Below are 17,685 nucleotides of genomic sequence, written 5' to 3'. Positions count from 1 at the left end.
GAAAGTTTATTAGAAACTTTCACATAAATATAATTGTCCACATATGAGCATTGTCTAGTTGGAAAAACTTCTAAAAAATCATTCAACAAAACTATAAGAATTTGACTTCCTTTGCAATTTATATACTTAGGTATATGTTTTCTTATGAATGTAAAGTTTGAGAATGTATCTCATATTTCATTACTTATGTTGATGACAATGCTTGATTTGGTATTGTCTCCTTGATCTCCTATAAGTTAGAAATAATAAACTATTTTAGACACTATATATATAATTGAGGTAAGAATAAATTAAACAAAATGGATAAACGTTTTTAGAATTGACCAGGGTCTTGAGCGTTTTTTTCGAAAAGTTCAAGGAATTGAGTAATGAAAAAGCAATAGTATGGCAATCTTAGTGGTTAGCAATGTATTTCTATAACTTTTCCCATGAGTTCGAAAAAATGGGACCGAAAAGAAATGAATGTGTCTTTATGAGATACGTTGAACACTCCAAAGAATATATGTTTATTAGGGAGGATTTTACTAGAGATTAACTGAAATTGTATTATGTGATACTATATTTAAAAAAGATATTTTTCTTGATAGGGATAATATTGATAAAAGGTTTCATCTGAATAAGATGAAAGAAGAATGATGATAAGTATATCTTAATGACCATTAGTTGAGTCCTAAGAAATAAGACTTATACTTGTTCTAAATAGTGGGAGCAAATGCAATTGAGCTTCAACCTATTTTGCATAGTGGGAGTAATGATCTTCAATTGTTTTCTTTGCTCATCTTAACCTAGTAGGATTATTAAGAATGAGCTTTAATATATTTCGGATAATGGGAGGATTAATCCTTACTTGCATAGTAGTGGACATCCAAAATTACTCTAATGATGTTTTAAATTGAAAATGAGACTTTTATAACCACTCTCTAAGATGATGAAGAACCTAAAATCATAGAAGAAGTTGTCTCATTCGTTGATAAAAAAAACATTTTCAGATGCATTGGAAGAAGAGATAAAATGTATAGAAAACAAACCAATTCTAGGTTTTGGTTGACTTACTGTCGGATCGAAAATTCATTAGAAATGAATAGGCTTCCTGAATTAATCGTTAGACGGATAATACAATAAATAGATATAATTTCACTTTATAGAGAAAAGTTATACCTAATAAGTGAGTATAGATTGTGTAAAAGGATGTTTTCATCATTTATAAGATTTACTTTAATATGTTTGATTCTACTTGTAGCAACACATTTGAATTTAGAATTACATCAAATGAATGTCAAGATAACTTTCTTTAGTGGAAAACTTAACAAAACGATTAATCAAGACCACTATGTCTATGTGATAAAGTTTGATGACAAATTTGTAATTCTATCAATGTGTGTGATGATGTGTAGATAATTGGAAATGATTTGAAGTCAGTGATGATCATCAAAGGATGATTGTCCATATTTTTGACTTGCAAGATGTGAGAAAACAAATTACATATTGTGAAATAAAATCTGGAGGAATTGTTTAAAGAAACTTTCGACTCTATTACAAAAGCATAATATTCAAAAAGTTTTTAGAACAATTCAATACGGTAAATTGTAACCCGTTGATATTCCTATGTCAAATGACAAATTATTGAGTCAAAAGAGATGTGTCCCAAAACTTAAGATAAAAGTAGAGAAATGTAAATAGTTATATATTCAGATGTCATCGGATATATTATATATGCTATAGTGCATACATGCTTAAACATTTATTTTTGTTGTTGAGCTAGTTAGTCAATATAAGTAAATGTTGAAAAGAGCTCTGAAAGGCTGTATATAGAATATTGATATTTTAAAAGTCTATATGGATTATTGATTATGTAATTAAAGATCGAATTTGTGTTTGATTGATTATTAAGATATCAATTTGGAAAGTGTTTAGACTAACGCAAATTAAATTAAGGCTATGTGTTCTTACTCCAAAAAGAAACCATATCTTAGAGCGATAAGAAATAGAAATACACAACCTTATCCACATCGAAAGCCGAGTATATAGTCTGTTCAATAAATGCGCAAAAAATTGTTTGGTTAAAAAGATTTTCATGAATTTGATTAAACGATTGGAGCAATAATTTTCTGTTGAAATAAAAGATCCTGAATTTTTATAGGATAACCAAACGTATCGACACTAGGCACAACATAGTAAAAGACTTCATTTCCAAGAAGAAAATGCGCATACAATATAATTCTATACATTGCATGGGTATTGATCCTTTGATCGAGATTGTTCAAAGAAAAATATATCTTGCACATGTTAAATCTCTTGAATTGCATAGACTATAACTGATAAGTGTTAAGCGAATATATTGTATTGATGGCACAACGTCAGAAACCATGAATTCAAGTTCATTTTGTATTTGAACATGCATCCCAAAATTCTTGGGTTATCAGTACATACACATCTTTTTTAACTCAACAAGATTGTAATGTCACAAAAATTAGAGATTGACTTACTCACACGAGTAATCGCCTTTGACACTGAGAAAGCAAACAAAGATGAGACATTATTCTTGAAAAATATAATGTTGAGAGAACATGCCAATAAGATTCAAATTTCTCGAGAAACGATTTATTGAAGTTAAAATGTCACATTGATAATCGATCAAGATGAGCTTATGGATAAATACATTTAAAAATAACCAATTTGGATTTTAAATATTCAAATAACTTGTGAATGTCATATGTGAGTTTTTAATATGAATAAAATACTTGTAAGTGTGAAGATAATTAAGAACTCAGGTTAGACACTAAGTATAACAACTGAACTAAGATATATACAGTTTTTTGAATGTCATTTGAGAAAATACACACTGTAACACATAATTTATACCATATGTGGTAAGACGACTATGATCATCTTTTCTTCAATTGTGATTTCTCTACCTCTGTTTGGAGGGAAATCAAAGCTAAGACTCTTATGTTTTTGTCTAGTTTTTCATGGTCCTCCATGATTCACTAAGCATCTTTGCACCTTATGCAAAAGAAGGGCTTTTGATATCTTCTTTTTTGATTATTCATATCTACTACTATACAATATTTATGGTATGAGAGGAATAATTGTGTTTCATCAGCATTGCAAACATTGTTGTGATATTGTCTCTGATATTTGTGAGGTGGTGCATGTCAAGATCGTTGACTTGGAGTTGAGGTATGAGATCGTGCCTCAGTTTAGAGCTATGTGACAACTACCTAATTAGTTTTCTTTAAAGCCTACATGCTCATTCTATCTTTTTTAACTTTTTCATAGTTTGTTTTGGGAGTTTGTGTGCTCATTTTGATTTTATGCCAAAGGATTATTTCCTACCCAAGGTTTAGTAAAAAAACAGATTCTCACTCGTTAATTTTCAAAAACCCAATAGTTATCCATCTGTTAATATTCACTGTTAGGATTAAGGGTAAAATTGTTATTTAACTAAAAATATTTTAAAAAACTATCTTATTTCCCCTACTAGTTTAAAAATCTAACAAATTCCCCTCACCCAAGGTTTGAAAATTCGCCATTCCCCTTAGGGTTTGGAATTTCTTTTTCTAGATTTTCCGACAAGCTTCTTCATCTTCGTTGATCTTTTTCCCTCCAAACGTCATTGATTTCCATCATCAAGGACAAACAACTTTAAAACCCACAAGTGAGTTTCTACCCTAAGAACAATCGACGAGGAACAATGTTATGGAGACCAAACACGTGATGGAAAAGATGAATTGCGTAACGACAACATCGGGGAGATGAATTGCACGATGAAAGAGACACCGAGGAGACGAATAGTGCAACGTCACTAAAGAGATAAATTATGAGACAACAACGCCGAGGAGAATTTTCTACTCATGGTTGAGATTTGTCGGCCTTTTTCTTTGGCTACCAACAAAAAATGAATAGGGAAGGCCAACTTTGCTCATCGAAAGAAATTGGAAAAAAAATTGCAAACCCTAAACAGGAATGGCAAATTTTCAAGCCTTGGATAGGGGAAATTGTTATATTTTTAAACTTAAGGGGTTACATGTGATAATTTTTAGTTTTTTAAATATTTTTAGCTAAATAACAATTTTACCCTTAACTCTAACAGTGAATTTAAACAAATAGGTGGATATTTGAGTTTTTGAAAGTTAATGGATAGAAATATGTCTTTTCACTAAACCTTGGTTACGAAATAGTCATTTGGCCTTGTTTTTATTATGAGACCTATGTGACGTTTGCCTAGGCTATACCCCTAGTAATCTTGTATTTTATTTTTGTCTTATAAAATTTATTAATTTCTTTAAAAACAAACTATTGATTTTAGGGCACCTACTTTAATAAAAAGAAAATACAAACATAGGAAGGACAAGAGAAAAAATAACAAAGATGATTAAAACCAAAGTTTTAATTATTATCATTATTATTTCAATAAAACTATGTGTACCTACTTTGGATACACAAATGTGTACACATTTATATGTGTCATCATATGATTGGATGATTTTGAATTAAGAATAAAACAATAACCAATCATATGATGACACATATGAGTGTGTATATATTTGTGTACCCAAAGTGGGTACACATAGTATTGCTCTTATTATTTTATGGAAAATGACTATTTTCCAGCTAATATTTGATTAAATGATAATTTTCACCTTTTAAGTTTGAAAAAATTACTAATTTTTTCATAAATTCCTTAAAAGACAAAAAAAAAATTCCTAAGTTAAATAACACTTTACCTTCAAAATTTTATTATATAATTTCTTTGCCCTAATTTATATTTTTCAATTAAAAATAATTAAAAATTTTACTAGCATAAATATAGATAGAGATGTTAATGATGTATATTTATATATTTGGATATAAATTGTAATTTTAAAAAATTTAGGTGTGTTAATGAAAATTTAAGGGTTTTTAATTTTAAAAAGTTTAGGGCTACTTTTAAAATTTTTAAAATTTTAATATGTCCCTCAGTAATTTCAAAAATGACAATCACACCTTAAAAATTGTTAAAAATTAAGAGCGTAAATGTACTGTTACAAACTATGAAGATTGTAATTGTATTTTCAAAACATATATAGGATGAATATATAATTTATAAATCAAGATACGGGGTAATTTACCCTTAGTAAGTATTTTAAAAAATGACATTTACATCTAACAATATTGTTTGCAATTCAGGTTGATGATTAATTTTATGTGTATATATTTTCGGTATATAATTTGGATACACAGATAATATGTCATTATGTGATTAAGTATCATTTTATCTTTAATTCAAAATAATCTAATTATATAATAATACATTATATGTATACTCAAATTATTTATAAAAAAAATGTACATATATTTTTATTATTAAAAATACACTTTAATTATTTAAACTAATAGTTGATTTTGCCATAACGATGAAAAATTGGTTTTTTTAAATTTAAAGTGTGAAAATATATCATATCATAAAATATTGGGTGGGACATAGTCATTTGGCCTTATTTTTTTCACCCATGCGTTCACGAAGGTATGTTAATGTTGGCCAAAAAGAAATGTGATCGGGATAATCATACTAATAAAGATAACTAAACCTTGGAAACATAATCTTTAAAAACAGTAAAACTAAAATTAAGATGTCAACCTATGACTATCTAATTAAATATTTCCTAAGATGGTAAAGATAAGGCTTCTAGGTTCTGGGTCATTCCCCCCCGTTTACTATAAGCTCTTGTTTAAACCCCAAACATGTAAAATCACTTATAAGGGTATACATAATTTAGTTTAAATAGTAAAATCATATCGAATCGTTAAAAAATTACAGTTTGATTTGTAAAACAGTTTAGTTTGAGTTGATAAATTTTCAAAAAAATAATTTATAGTTTAAGTTACTGTTTGAGTGTTTTTTAAATCAAACCAAATTGCAAATTTCATACATACATACATACATGCATACATATATATATACATACATACATACATGCATACATATATATATACATACATACATACATGCATACATATATATATACATACATACATACATGCATACATATATATATACATACATACATATATATATATATATATATATATATATATATATATATATACATACATATATATATCTCACTATTTCCCTCTGATATTTAATGGAATGATAAATTTTTACCTTTTAAATTAAAATAAAAAATCATTTTCCCATCATATATTAAATTTATTAAAAAAATTGTTAACTTTTTTTTTAATGAATTATTGAAAAGGATAAAAAAATAAATCATCAAGCTAAATAACACTTTATCTTTAAAATTTTATTAAATAATTTTTTGTATCCTAATTTATTTTAATTTCAATTAAAAATAGAAAAAATTACAATACCATTTGTAAATCTAAGAGGCTAATGTTAACTTTTATTGGTTACTTTCATATTTCATTTTTGGTTGCTAACATTGGGTTTGACTATGATTATTTATTTAGGTATTTGGTTGTTGCTGGGAAGAAAAGCTCCAATACGTTCATCTGGAACGGTGCAGCATTGTTCCTGGGGTGGTTCATACTGTCTTTTATACCTCAAAATCTAGATTTATTTCTGCTGGCTGTAGTGTATCGTATTCTGGGTGCATGATTGGCGTTCGTTTGGTTTTCTGAGATGCTGCCATGGTCCTTTAAGGATCTATTTTGCCCTTTCAAATTGTTCACTAATAATTTGAACTTGGAAAAGAAGGTTTCTGTAATTCAAAGTAATTTTATTAATATTAGTAGTGTAAGTTCGTAGGTGTATTGGGAACGCCCTTTTAAATGCGTTAACCATATATGAACATAATTAATATCCTAACAATGAATTTGTTCTATAACAGAAAAACTTGTGTCGTTTGACATAATACACAAACCATATATGAACATCAATTAATAACCTAACAATAAACTTATACTATGAACTTACACTACTAATATTAAACTTTTGTCATATGACGTGGATCTAGACAATGTAAATTAATCTTCAACATTCTCTCTTAACTTGAAATTTTCTTCTTTACTCCAAGACTTGCTTGTAATTAATGAAAATCTTCAAACTTATGTGTTTTATAAGACTATCTAAAATTCGATCATGTGTCTTTACATGCTTAAGCTTTACTTCTTTTTTCGTAGAGCTGACAATTTTCAACACAATCTATTAACCCAACATGACATGATAAGAAAAATATTGGGTTATGGTTGAGTTTTTTTACACGAAATGTATTTCGGGTCAACCTGACACAACTCAAAATTAAATCAGGTAGTATTAAGGTACATACAAAAGTAACCTGACACAATATGAATTGACTCAAATATTTTAGAGAATTGTTACTTTAATAGAATTTATTTGGGATAAATTATAGAATTGTTGAAAAACAATATTAACAATAGTTAAAATCTTTATAAAATGTATATAGTTTTATCTTTTATATAATTATAATTACTTATATTATTATTTACTTTTATTTAAAAATTTTATTTTATTATTTAGTTAGATTTTAATTTGACTAGCAAGATTATAAACGTATTTTAAAGGTCTTATTCATGTTATAATTATATATTATATCTTTATAGTAAGAATTTGAAATATTTATAGAATGTATATAGTTGTATCTTTGTATAATTATAATTACTCATATTATTTTTATTTTTATTTAAATATTTCATTTTATTATTAAGTAGTAAAAATTTGATACAGTTAGTCAAATTATAGACGTGTTTTAAAAATTTTAATATGTAAATTTTTAAATCATTTGTCAATAAGGCAAAATGTTATATTGTGTGTTTTATTAATAGTAGATTGAGATAATTTAATAAAGAAATTAAAACGACAAAAACATTTTAAAGAGTGAAAATAATAGAAAATTTTAAATCAATTTGGCTTGGATTGAGTCAAATCGAATATTGAAGGGTTGGGCTAAGGTTAAAAAATTTTGATACAATTCTGAATTAGGTCGAGCTAGAGTTGAAGATCTTTGATACGAAACACAAATTGACACGACACGAACACAATTTGATGACACGAACTATCAGGTTTACTTTTTTGTGATATATTCTTTAACAAAATGATATCTTGTATCAATATGTTTGTTGCGATCATGAAAAACAAGGTTCAATAAATTCCTAAGCCAAATAACATAACAAATGAAAGATGTTGTAGCCATATTCTTATTCACAAGTTGAAAAAGTAACAATGTATTGCTTCTTTGAACTCCATGTAATAGCACAATCACCCATTAAAAACATGAAGCGAATAGTGTTTTTTCTATCATCAACATCTCTTACAAAATCACTATCACAAAATATTATAAGTTTGAAATCAATAGATAAAGAATAAAGCAACCTATAATTAATTGTACTCTTAAGATAGTAGATAATTCTTTTCACAGTTTTCACGTGGGCTAAAGTAGAAGCTTTCATGAAATGACTTAACACCTCAATTGTAATGAGAATATCTAGCTTTGTGCATGTCATGTACCTCAAACTTCCTACAAGACTTTTGAATACAATTGGGTCTTCCTTATATTCTTCATTGATCTTTGACAACTTTATTCCACATTCCATGGTTGTGCTCATAGCATTGTAGTCAAACACGTTGAAATTTTTCAATATTTCTCTTGCATAGCCTTCTTGTGAAATAAAAATTTCATCTTGCATTTGTTTTACCTCCAAGCCCAAAGTATGAGATAATTCCTATATCCATCATCTCAAACTGTAGTGACATAACTTTCTTGAATTCTTCAAACAATCTTGAATTATTGTCCATGAAGATAACATAATCCACATAAAGGCAAACTAGCGAAATGTCTCCAATCTTGTACAATTTACCACAAAAAGAGTATTCATAAGGGCAACAAACAAACCTATTGTATTGTAAGTACTTATCAATACGAGTATACCATGCCTTTTGTGTCTACTCTAAGTCATACAATGTTCTCTTCAATCAAAAAACTTTATCTTTATGACCTTTAACTATGAAACCAATTGGTTGCTCAACATAAACCTTCTCTTCAAGATAGTCATTTAAAAAAGTTGACTTAACATCAAGTTAACAAATTTTTCACTTTATTTGAGCAGCCGAAGAAATCAATAAACGAATCGTCTTTATACGAGCAAGGTGCGAATACTTTTTCATAGTCTATTTCATCTTTTGCTTGTATCCTTCAATGACAAACCTATTTTTATATCTCTCCACATCTCTTTTTGCATTTTAATTTGCCTTATAAATCCATCTTACTCTAATAGTTTCATGACCCTTGGGAAGTATTGATAATTCTCAAGTGTTATTTTTTTCAATTGCTTTAATTTCTTCTTTCATAGCTTGCCTCCACCTATTGTCTTTCATAGCCTCCTCATAACTTAAAGGCTTAATATCTAAAAGGAGACAAAAAAATATTTTCATCATAATTGATTATTTATTCAGTTTCATCATAAATATTATGAAAACTCCTTATTTTTCCTAATTTTCCACTAGATACTTTCTCACACATAGAAGAAGTAGGAGAATAAGGTGTATGAGATAGAAATGTATCTTGAATAATATTTTCCTCTTCATCGTCAAAGTATGAAAGGAAGTCATATATGCTTTTTTCTTTTGTCTCCCAATTCCACATTGCTTCTTCATAAAACTCAACATCTCGACTCAATATTATCTTATAAATGCTTGAGTGTATAACCTATAGCCTTTAGAATTTTGATTATATCCAATGAAGATATGCTTGACACTTGGATCATTTAACTTGGCTCTTTCTTGTTAAGGCACATAGGCATATGCATTACTTCTAAAAACTAAAAAATGAGCAACATTAGGCTTTCTTTCACTTTATGCCTCTTGGGGCATTAGGTCTTTGACATTTTTTGTTGGAGATTGGTTCTTCAAATAAGCTCCATAAGCATTAGCTTCCACCCAAAATTCTTTAGGTAGACATTTGGTTTTCAATAAACATTAAGTCATGTTAAGAATTGTTCTATTCTTTCTCTCAACTATGCCATTTTGTTGTGGCAATCTAAGAACCATTAAAGGATGATGAATACCATGTGTTTCACAAAAATTATTTAACTTTTTTTATATGAATTTGCCTCCTTGATCGCACCATAAAGTTTAATCATATAACAATTTCCATTTTCCACAAAAGCTTAAAATTCTTGAATGTTTCAAATGCTTTGTATTTTTACTTCAAAAAGTAACCCCAAGTCTTTTGGCTATAGTCATCAATAAAAAAGAAAAAAAAAATCTATTATTACCAAAAGACAATGGTTGGATTGGTCCATACACATAAATGTGCACGAGTTGAAGTTTCTTGGTTGCTCTTATCACAACTTTTTCCAAAATACTCTTTCTTGAGTGCATACCAAGTGTACATCCTTCACATAAACACTAGTAGTAGTTAATAAGGGGCATTCCTTTCACCATGTATTTATCTCCCAAAAGGAAATATTGTCTTGCACCTATCATTGAACATTACAAATTTTCCTTTATCGCCACACATGTGATTGTTTGTTTTATTATCCAAGAACCATGAACTTTCTTTTTTTTTCTCATGTATCTTTGAGTGTTAGCAACAATGTGGGCTATTGGACTTCTTACTTGTCATCAACAATATTTTTTTGTTCCTTAACATGACTCATCGTAGAATAAAATTCCTAATAATAATGCCTAAATTTATGATAGTTGTAACACTCAACAAGAAGCGTATCATTCCTATTCTCATTTGGTCTGGAATTGTTACATCTTCCTCTCCCTTTTGTTCTTCCATTTGCCTTTTGTTTTTTGACATTGTTGGTAAAAAATGGATTTCCATTTAGACAACCGATATTAAAAGGATCTTTTTATCCCCAATGCTTTCATACCTAAGACTGGGCATTTGCCTTGGCAAGGATTGATTTGGGTCTTGACTAGTTCGACCGACAATCAAATTGGTGACAAATTAAATAAACATTAGAAAAATATTTGTCAAATAAAATTTTGGTTTCTAGTTTGTGGTTTACATGTCTTATCAGATAGAATCAGTTTAAGCCTTAGCGATTGCAAGATTTTTTAGTCTTGTGACATAGGTAGAGTTCAAGTTTGAGCTTCAGTGATTACAAAATTTTATAGAAAAAATGTTCTATATCTCAAATAACGATTTGAATCGCAACCCTTGTAATATAGTTGGTTCAATCGTAGGGCAATCTAGTCTATTTTCTTATGATTTGGATCTTAATTGGTTCGATCGATGTTCAGATTGGTGATAAATTAAATACACATTAAAACAATATTTTATCAAATGAAATTGTGGTCTCTAGTTTATGGTTTACATTCCTTACCAAATAGACTTTGTATAAGTCTTAGCAATGGTAAAATTTTTCCGTCCTATGACATTGGTAGGGATTAAGCTTGAGTCTCATTAATTATAAAATTTTACAAAAAAAAAAGGGTCTAAATATTTAATAACGATTTGAATCGTGATCCGAAGTTCAAATGTGGGTTGCTCTGGTCCTATTACTTATGGTTGTTTGAACATTGACCTAGAGGAAATTAACAATCGGGCCTTAATAGAAGTGGTTCGTTGGACCAGTTTGGCTCTAAAACATTGTTTTTTTTCTTTTTTTTCCTCATACTTCCTTAATTCCAACTCAATTAAAAATTAAATCGTCATTCCATATTTTTCACAGATTAAAAAGATATTTATTTGGATAGAGTTTTCTTTGTATTATTCATTTCCGTCGACACATTGATTTTTTTACCCATAAAATTATATGTCTTTATTTTCGATATATAAATAAGCACATAATTAATAGGTATTATTAAATAATTGATAAATTTAAATTAAAAATAAAATAACATCTAATCATATGACGACACATATCAAATATATATTTATTTATATATTTAAAATAAATACACATAACATTACTTTTTTAAATATTTTATAAATATATAAACACGTTGTTCACAAACAATAAGGTAAAATCATATTTTTAAGTAAACTAACAATAATATTTTATGTACAAACGGTTGGATTCTAACATGTATATGAGTGTACATATTTTTAGTATACAATTTGGGTAAACAGATGATATGTCATCATATAATTAGGTATTGTTTTATTTTTAATTTAAATCTTCTAATTATATTATAACACATTATTTTTATATCTAAATTGTATATCAAAGTTTGTACATATAGTTTTATTGCATGTATATATAAATTAACATCTCATTATGCGATTAAGTGTTTTTAAATTAAAAATAAATAAATAATTTGATTTCTAATTAAATGATAACATTTTAATTTGTTTATACACGTTGGTTCTTGTTTGTACTAGGTATTTAAAACCTATTAACTAAACTAATTTGACATTAATTTTAACTTAGCCAAATTTTTAAAAATCATAAATCAAAACTAAACTAGTGTAGTAATTAACTAGCTTTAAACTGAATCAAAAATACAAATTAATCGAACCGAATTTTCATTTAATTAGTTTTTAATCAAATTTTAGAGGGTATTTAGTTATTTTTCTTGTTTAATTTTATCAAATATTTGGTACTTAACTACTTTTTGGTCATCTTTTTAATCCGTTCATTTTAATTCATTAGCTTTCAAAAATAAACAAACTAGTAACTAAACTGAAAAATCAAATATGTTATATCATTGAATTAATATCTGAATTAATTTTCTAAATAAATTATTTTTTCTAAATAACTTATTATTTGTTTAGCCATTAATTTAAAAATCAGCCTGGTTCGATGATTGAATAATTTTGATTCCCTTAATTAGGGTTTAAGCTTTATAGTTTAGGGTGCACATGTGCTATCCCTAGCCAAGTATTTGGGTGGGGTTACAAGCAACTTGTAAAGGATCTCGACATTGCACCCCCTAAAACTTGAACGACTGACAAACTACCCCCACCAACGGCATCATTGCTGAACAACTTAATCATGATAAATCCAATCCCAGTTGTTATCGACATCAAAAGCCTCTTAGGACTAGTTTTCCTAATACTATCAGAACTTAAGATTATATTAGAAAAAGATCAAAGTTTCATCTTTTAAGGATGATTTCTCCTCTCAATTCGGACTCCTCTAATTGTTATATATTTCCAGCAAAAAAAAAAAAAAACCTTTCTCACAGCAAATCTCTGTAATTCTCATTATGAACCCCTCAACTTCTTCTGATTCTGATTCTGAATCTTCGAACTCAAGTCCTGATAGACTTTGTCAAGATTTTGCAAACCTTCAGGTGGATAATAATTCAGTTCAGAGACCTTCAGGTTTTCCTTTAGCTAAACGTATCTCAATTCCAGCTCGAGGTCCGTATTCGGAAAGCATCTGGGCTGTTGATAGTTTCTGCAATGGCGGATATAGCTACAATTTCAAACCTGGAGGCCCTTCTTCTTCTTCTTCTTCCTCTTCAATCAATAACTTCCCATCTACAAGCTGTTCTTTCTCTGAACCACCGTCGATCCTGACATCTTCCTTGCGGAGTAATAAGGTTCTAGATATGGGAGTTCATGAAATTCTTCTAATGGCTAAAGATGAAGAGGGCTCGAAGTTTCTCCAGGAAGGTTTATCTTTGCCAGGGGATTCCAGGATTGTTTCCAGGGTGTTTGAGATCGCCCTGGAATTTACCCTGGAATTGATGACTAGCAAACATGGACGTTTTGTATTCGGAAAATTGATTGAATCCTGTGACGAAGACCACCTCCGAGTGATTACCTTCAAGATTGTTTCGGAAGTTGACTTGTTTCTCAATGCATCCATTGATATAAACGGCTCATCCTGTATCAAGAAACTGATCCGAGTGCTCGGTAGATCCAAAACGAACTTCCTGGCACAAATTATGTCCACCCTGGGAAGATTTTTCGGGTATCTAATGGTTAATAGAACCGGATCCTCCATAATTTTGCTGAGTCTAGACAACTGTTATATCCGGAAGAATGATTTTGTATACCAAGCAGCTTTAGAACACTGTCTCTCCTTGGCGAATCATGAACAAGGATGTATCTCGATGAACAATTTCATCGATGAGATGAAAGGTTCGCGCAGAAAACAAATTCTTCAGTTGATTTCAATGAATGCAGTGTGCCTGGCGAAAAATCCGTTCGGTAACTATGTTCTAAAGCATGTTCTAGACCTTGAGGATCCAGGATTGATTGAGAAAATTTGCCTGATGCTGCGAGGCCATGTGATCGATCTTTCAATGATGAAAGGGGGGAGTCATGTGGTGGAAAAATGCCTGAAGTTTCAGGAGTTTATGTATTATGCAGTTGAAGAGTTTCTCAGAAGCAACCGAACTGTGGAAGTTGCTAATCACAGTTGCGGAAACTACGTGATGCAAACAGCATTGAGAGAAACAAGGAGAGTCGATAGAGGCCTCCATGACAGACTTGTGATGAAACTTAGAGAAAATCTCACTGAGCTCCTCCAGTTTGGACATGGAAGACATGTTTATAAGTTGATTTGTAGCTAGTCTGAATGAATAGAAGGCAATTTTATGTATTTTAATTCTGAAAATTAATGTGGTATATAGAATTTGGATGTAATTAATATCAATTTCTTTGTTTATTGTCAAAGGAGATGATGATGCAGGTTGATCATAATTAAATCTCATAGGTGTCTTCATATAGAACTTTATTTATATAAATTAGGGTTGGATTCAATGCAGAACAAACTTGAACAAAAATCAAAAATCAATTCAAGATCTTCTTGAATCTAATAGAGTCAATATGAGTTTGACTTGAGATCGACATACTGAGGGCTCGAACTCGAATTACTCAAACTTGATTAGTTATATGAAAACAAGTCCAACCCTTTATTCGAATTCGATATTGAGCAACTCATATTGAATGTAGCCCTAATATAGATGAACAAATCCTTTGAAATTATGAATTTTCCAAGCTAAAGTTATTTATAGGTCATAAGATTCCCAAAGTTCAGAATTGGAGAAAAAATGTGAAAATTTTACAGGAAACTAATATGTAGAGTGGGGGCATGAGCCCCGTAGTGGCTTATCTTCAACATGATCAACTTATTACATTTTCAAACAAGGGGATAAGAAAAAGCCTCTGATGGCTTGACTAATTCAAGCCTCTTGCTTGTGTTTCTGCGCTTCAAACTTGTCGATAGCAGTCTGAAGTTCATCTGTACCTCCAACAGCTCTCATGGTGTAGAAATACACCCCTAATACAAAAGCCGTCAAGCCTCCAGCAACAAGCACATTCTTGGTCTTAGGCGCAAGGCTGCTGTATCCCAAAAACCCAGCCATACCAAAATAAATACTTCACTGCAAAACGATTATAACACCACCAATGGTTCTGTAAATGAGAATGAGTCAGAGAAATGTTTTTCTTCAACATATGCAAAAACAAAAAATCATGATTTCCAGCCACAGCATCAGTTCGGAAACATATCAATTAATGGTGAATAAAATTCAAAATCATCGAGAGATCAAGCAGTTTGAATGCTTCCCCATATTCACAGCATCAATGATAAAGGCATAAATATCTGCCATCATTCAATAAGAAAAACAGCAAAGAATGTACTGAACAATGCCAGCCATAAAATCCATAACTCTATAGTGTTTCTCAAGCATTTTGAATGTTTCTCAAGTACAGCCGTAAAATCCAAAAATTTGGTCAAGTGCAGGTCTCTATATTGCATAACATCACATGGAATACTTCCCTGGGATGGTGCATTGGCTCATCCTTAACCAATGTAATAGTGGCAACAATTTCAGTAACAAATTTAGCTCCAGAGACAACATCATTGACTCCTCCACAAGGGTTTTAGAGAAAACAGTTTTCTTCAAACAGTTACCAGGAAAAAAAAAAAATCATGAAAAAGCTCTCCTCCAACAGCAATGCTTGATGCAAGCTTATATGACTATCTGCTGCTTATTATTGCCCATACCTAGAACAATATCTCTAACATTACAATCATATCCTTCCTCATGACTGCAGAATGACTCCACAGTGAAAAAAATGAAACAGTTTCCACTTTCTAACTTTCAATCTTAAATTGTACTGCAAAAAAAATCTGCTCCTCAACAAGGGTGTGCACAGAAAATACCTTTCCCGCAACTGTTACTAGAAGCTATCTCAAAAAGCTAATGTTTTACTCCATTAAATTCATCCTTTTTCCATAACAAAGATATATACTGCATATAAATAGGAGATTCAGCAAGTAAGTTCAAGATGACCAAATTAGAGGCATGTGGAATTAATATACAAGAGAATAACGCGTTTATAACCTAGATTTTTATCCCTAAGACAAACTCATTCTTATTAGTAAGAGAACCTCTATCAGGATTCCTATTCCCAAACCATTTACAGGCTCCGTAGTGCTGCCACTTGCACCCCCGCCCACCCACAAGGAGGGGGGCCTCCGTGGATTGACTGGGCAGCAAAACATGTATGCATCAAAATAACCACTTATAGATGGAGCAGTAGCCAATTCCAACACAAGAATCTAACAAGTAAATCTTTTGGATTACATAATAAGACACACATCATAATTTATTCTAACCCATAATATATACAAGTACATATATACAAAAATGGAACCTTTAAATCCCTTATGAAGTCTTAACCAAAACCAAAAAACATCCCAAAATGGTATCTAGAAAATATAAAATAACAGTGAAAAACGCAACCCAAGAAAAGAAAAAAATTTGAAATAATTAACTATAAAACTGAATAAAAACAAAAAGAATGAACCAAAAATATGCAAACATATACATACAAGGTATTATAAATTGAAATCAATAAAAGAGAGTAGAAAAGAACCTCGTGCTGTGGAACTGAAGAAGAGAATAAGTTTCCTAGGACCCTCAAAACCCGGAACCGGAAGTACAGAGAGAGATTGAATACTTCGGTTTCAACTTTGAATATGGGCTGGATTGGGCCAAGTCTGGTTAAGCTAATTCGGCTTTTATGGGAAAATATAAACCCACTGTCTTTTTGGCCATTAAGTTAGATTCCAACTAAGTCAAATCTGAATAAAAATTAGTTAGAATTCTATTTGAATTTAAAATAATCTACTCTAACTCTAACACAGTCAAGGTGGTGAATAATAACATAAGAGAATGAGAAGGATTGTTAAAAGTAGATGAAAAATTATTGAAGAAAAAAAAATTCATCAATGAGATAAGCATGGATACTAGTGTAAATTTCAAGTTTAACTCGACAAATTAAATACATTTTTTTATCATCTTACAAAATATAGCGATGAAAATACATCATCTATGACAAACTTAACATATAGAGATACCACTAACAATTATTTGGTCACCGCTAGGGCCCTGGCCAAAGTATACTCAATGGAAGTCACTTGATACTATTGAAATTCCTAATTAGCATCAAATAGATATGGTAATGAAGGCCAAAAGACTTATTCTCACCCTAGATTTGGTAAAATTCTAAACTTATACTCATTAACTTTTACAAACCCAAATATCTATCATTCTGTTAAAATTAATTATTATAGTTAAAAGTAAAAATGTCATTTAGCTTAAAATATTAAAAAAATTAAAAATTTATCACATTTCCCCCATAGGTTTACAAATCTAATAATTTTCCCCATTTAAATTTTCCAAAGTTTGAAAAGTGATAGTTTTTCCACTAGGGTTTTCATCCTTCTCTTCGACAGCCACCATTCTCACCATCGAAGATCAGAAGATGATGAAGCATTCCCCTGGATGGGAAGATCAACTAC

The 17,685-nt window shown here is 29.9% G+C and overlaps 1 protein-coding gene and 1 long non-coding RNA gene across 2 annotated transcripts; one reads left to right on the top strand and one right to left on the bottom strand.

The window, feature by feature from the left end:
- The first annotated feature begins 13,126 nt into the window (after positions 1-13,126).
- Positions 13,127-14,443, top strand: LOC123219658 (pumilio homolog 12-like). Its single transcript, XM_044641658.1, has one exon. It carries the CDS (start codon positions 13,127-13,129, stop codon positions 14,441-14,443), a length of 1,317 nt encoding a protein of 438 aa, XP_044497593.1.
- A 405-nt stretch (positions 14,444-14,848) lies between these two features.
- Positions 14,849-16,876, bottom strand: LOC123218502. The gene is made up of 2 exons (XR_006502703.1): positions 16,758-16,876; positions 14,849-15,287 (listed from the first exon to the last, which is right to left on the bottom strand). It is a non-coding gene; the product is annotated as an uncharacterized LOC123218502 (long non-coding RNA).
- Positions 16,877-17,685: the final 809 nt, after the last annotated feature.

This window comes from Mangifera indica, chromosome 6, assembly GCF_011075055.1.
Source record: "Mangifera indica cultivar Alphonso chromosome 6, CATAS_Mindica_2.1, whole genome shotgun sequence".
In the NCBI taxonomy this organism is placed as follows: domain Eukaryota; kingdom Viridiplantae; phylum Streptophyta; class Magnoliopsida; order Sapindales; family Anacardiaceae; genus Mangifera; species Mangifera indica.
This window is presented reverse-complemented; position numbering and strand designations above follow the sequence as displayed.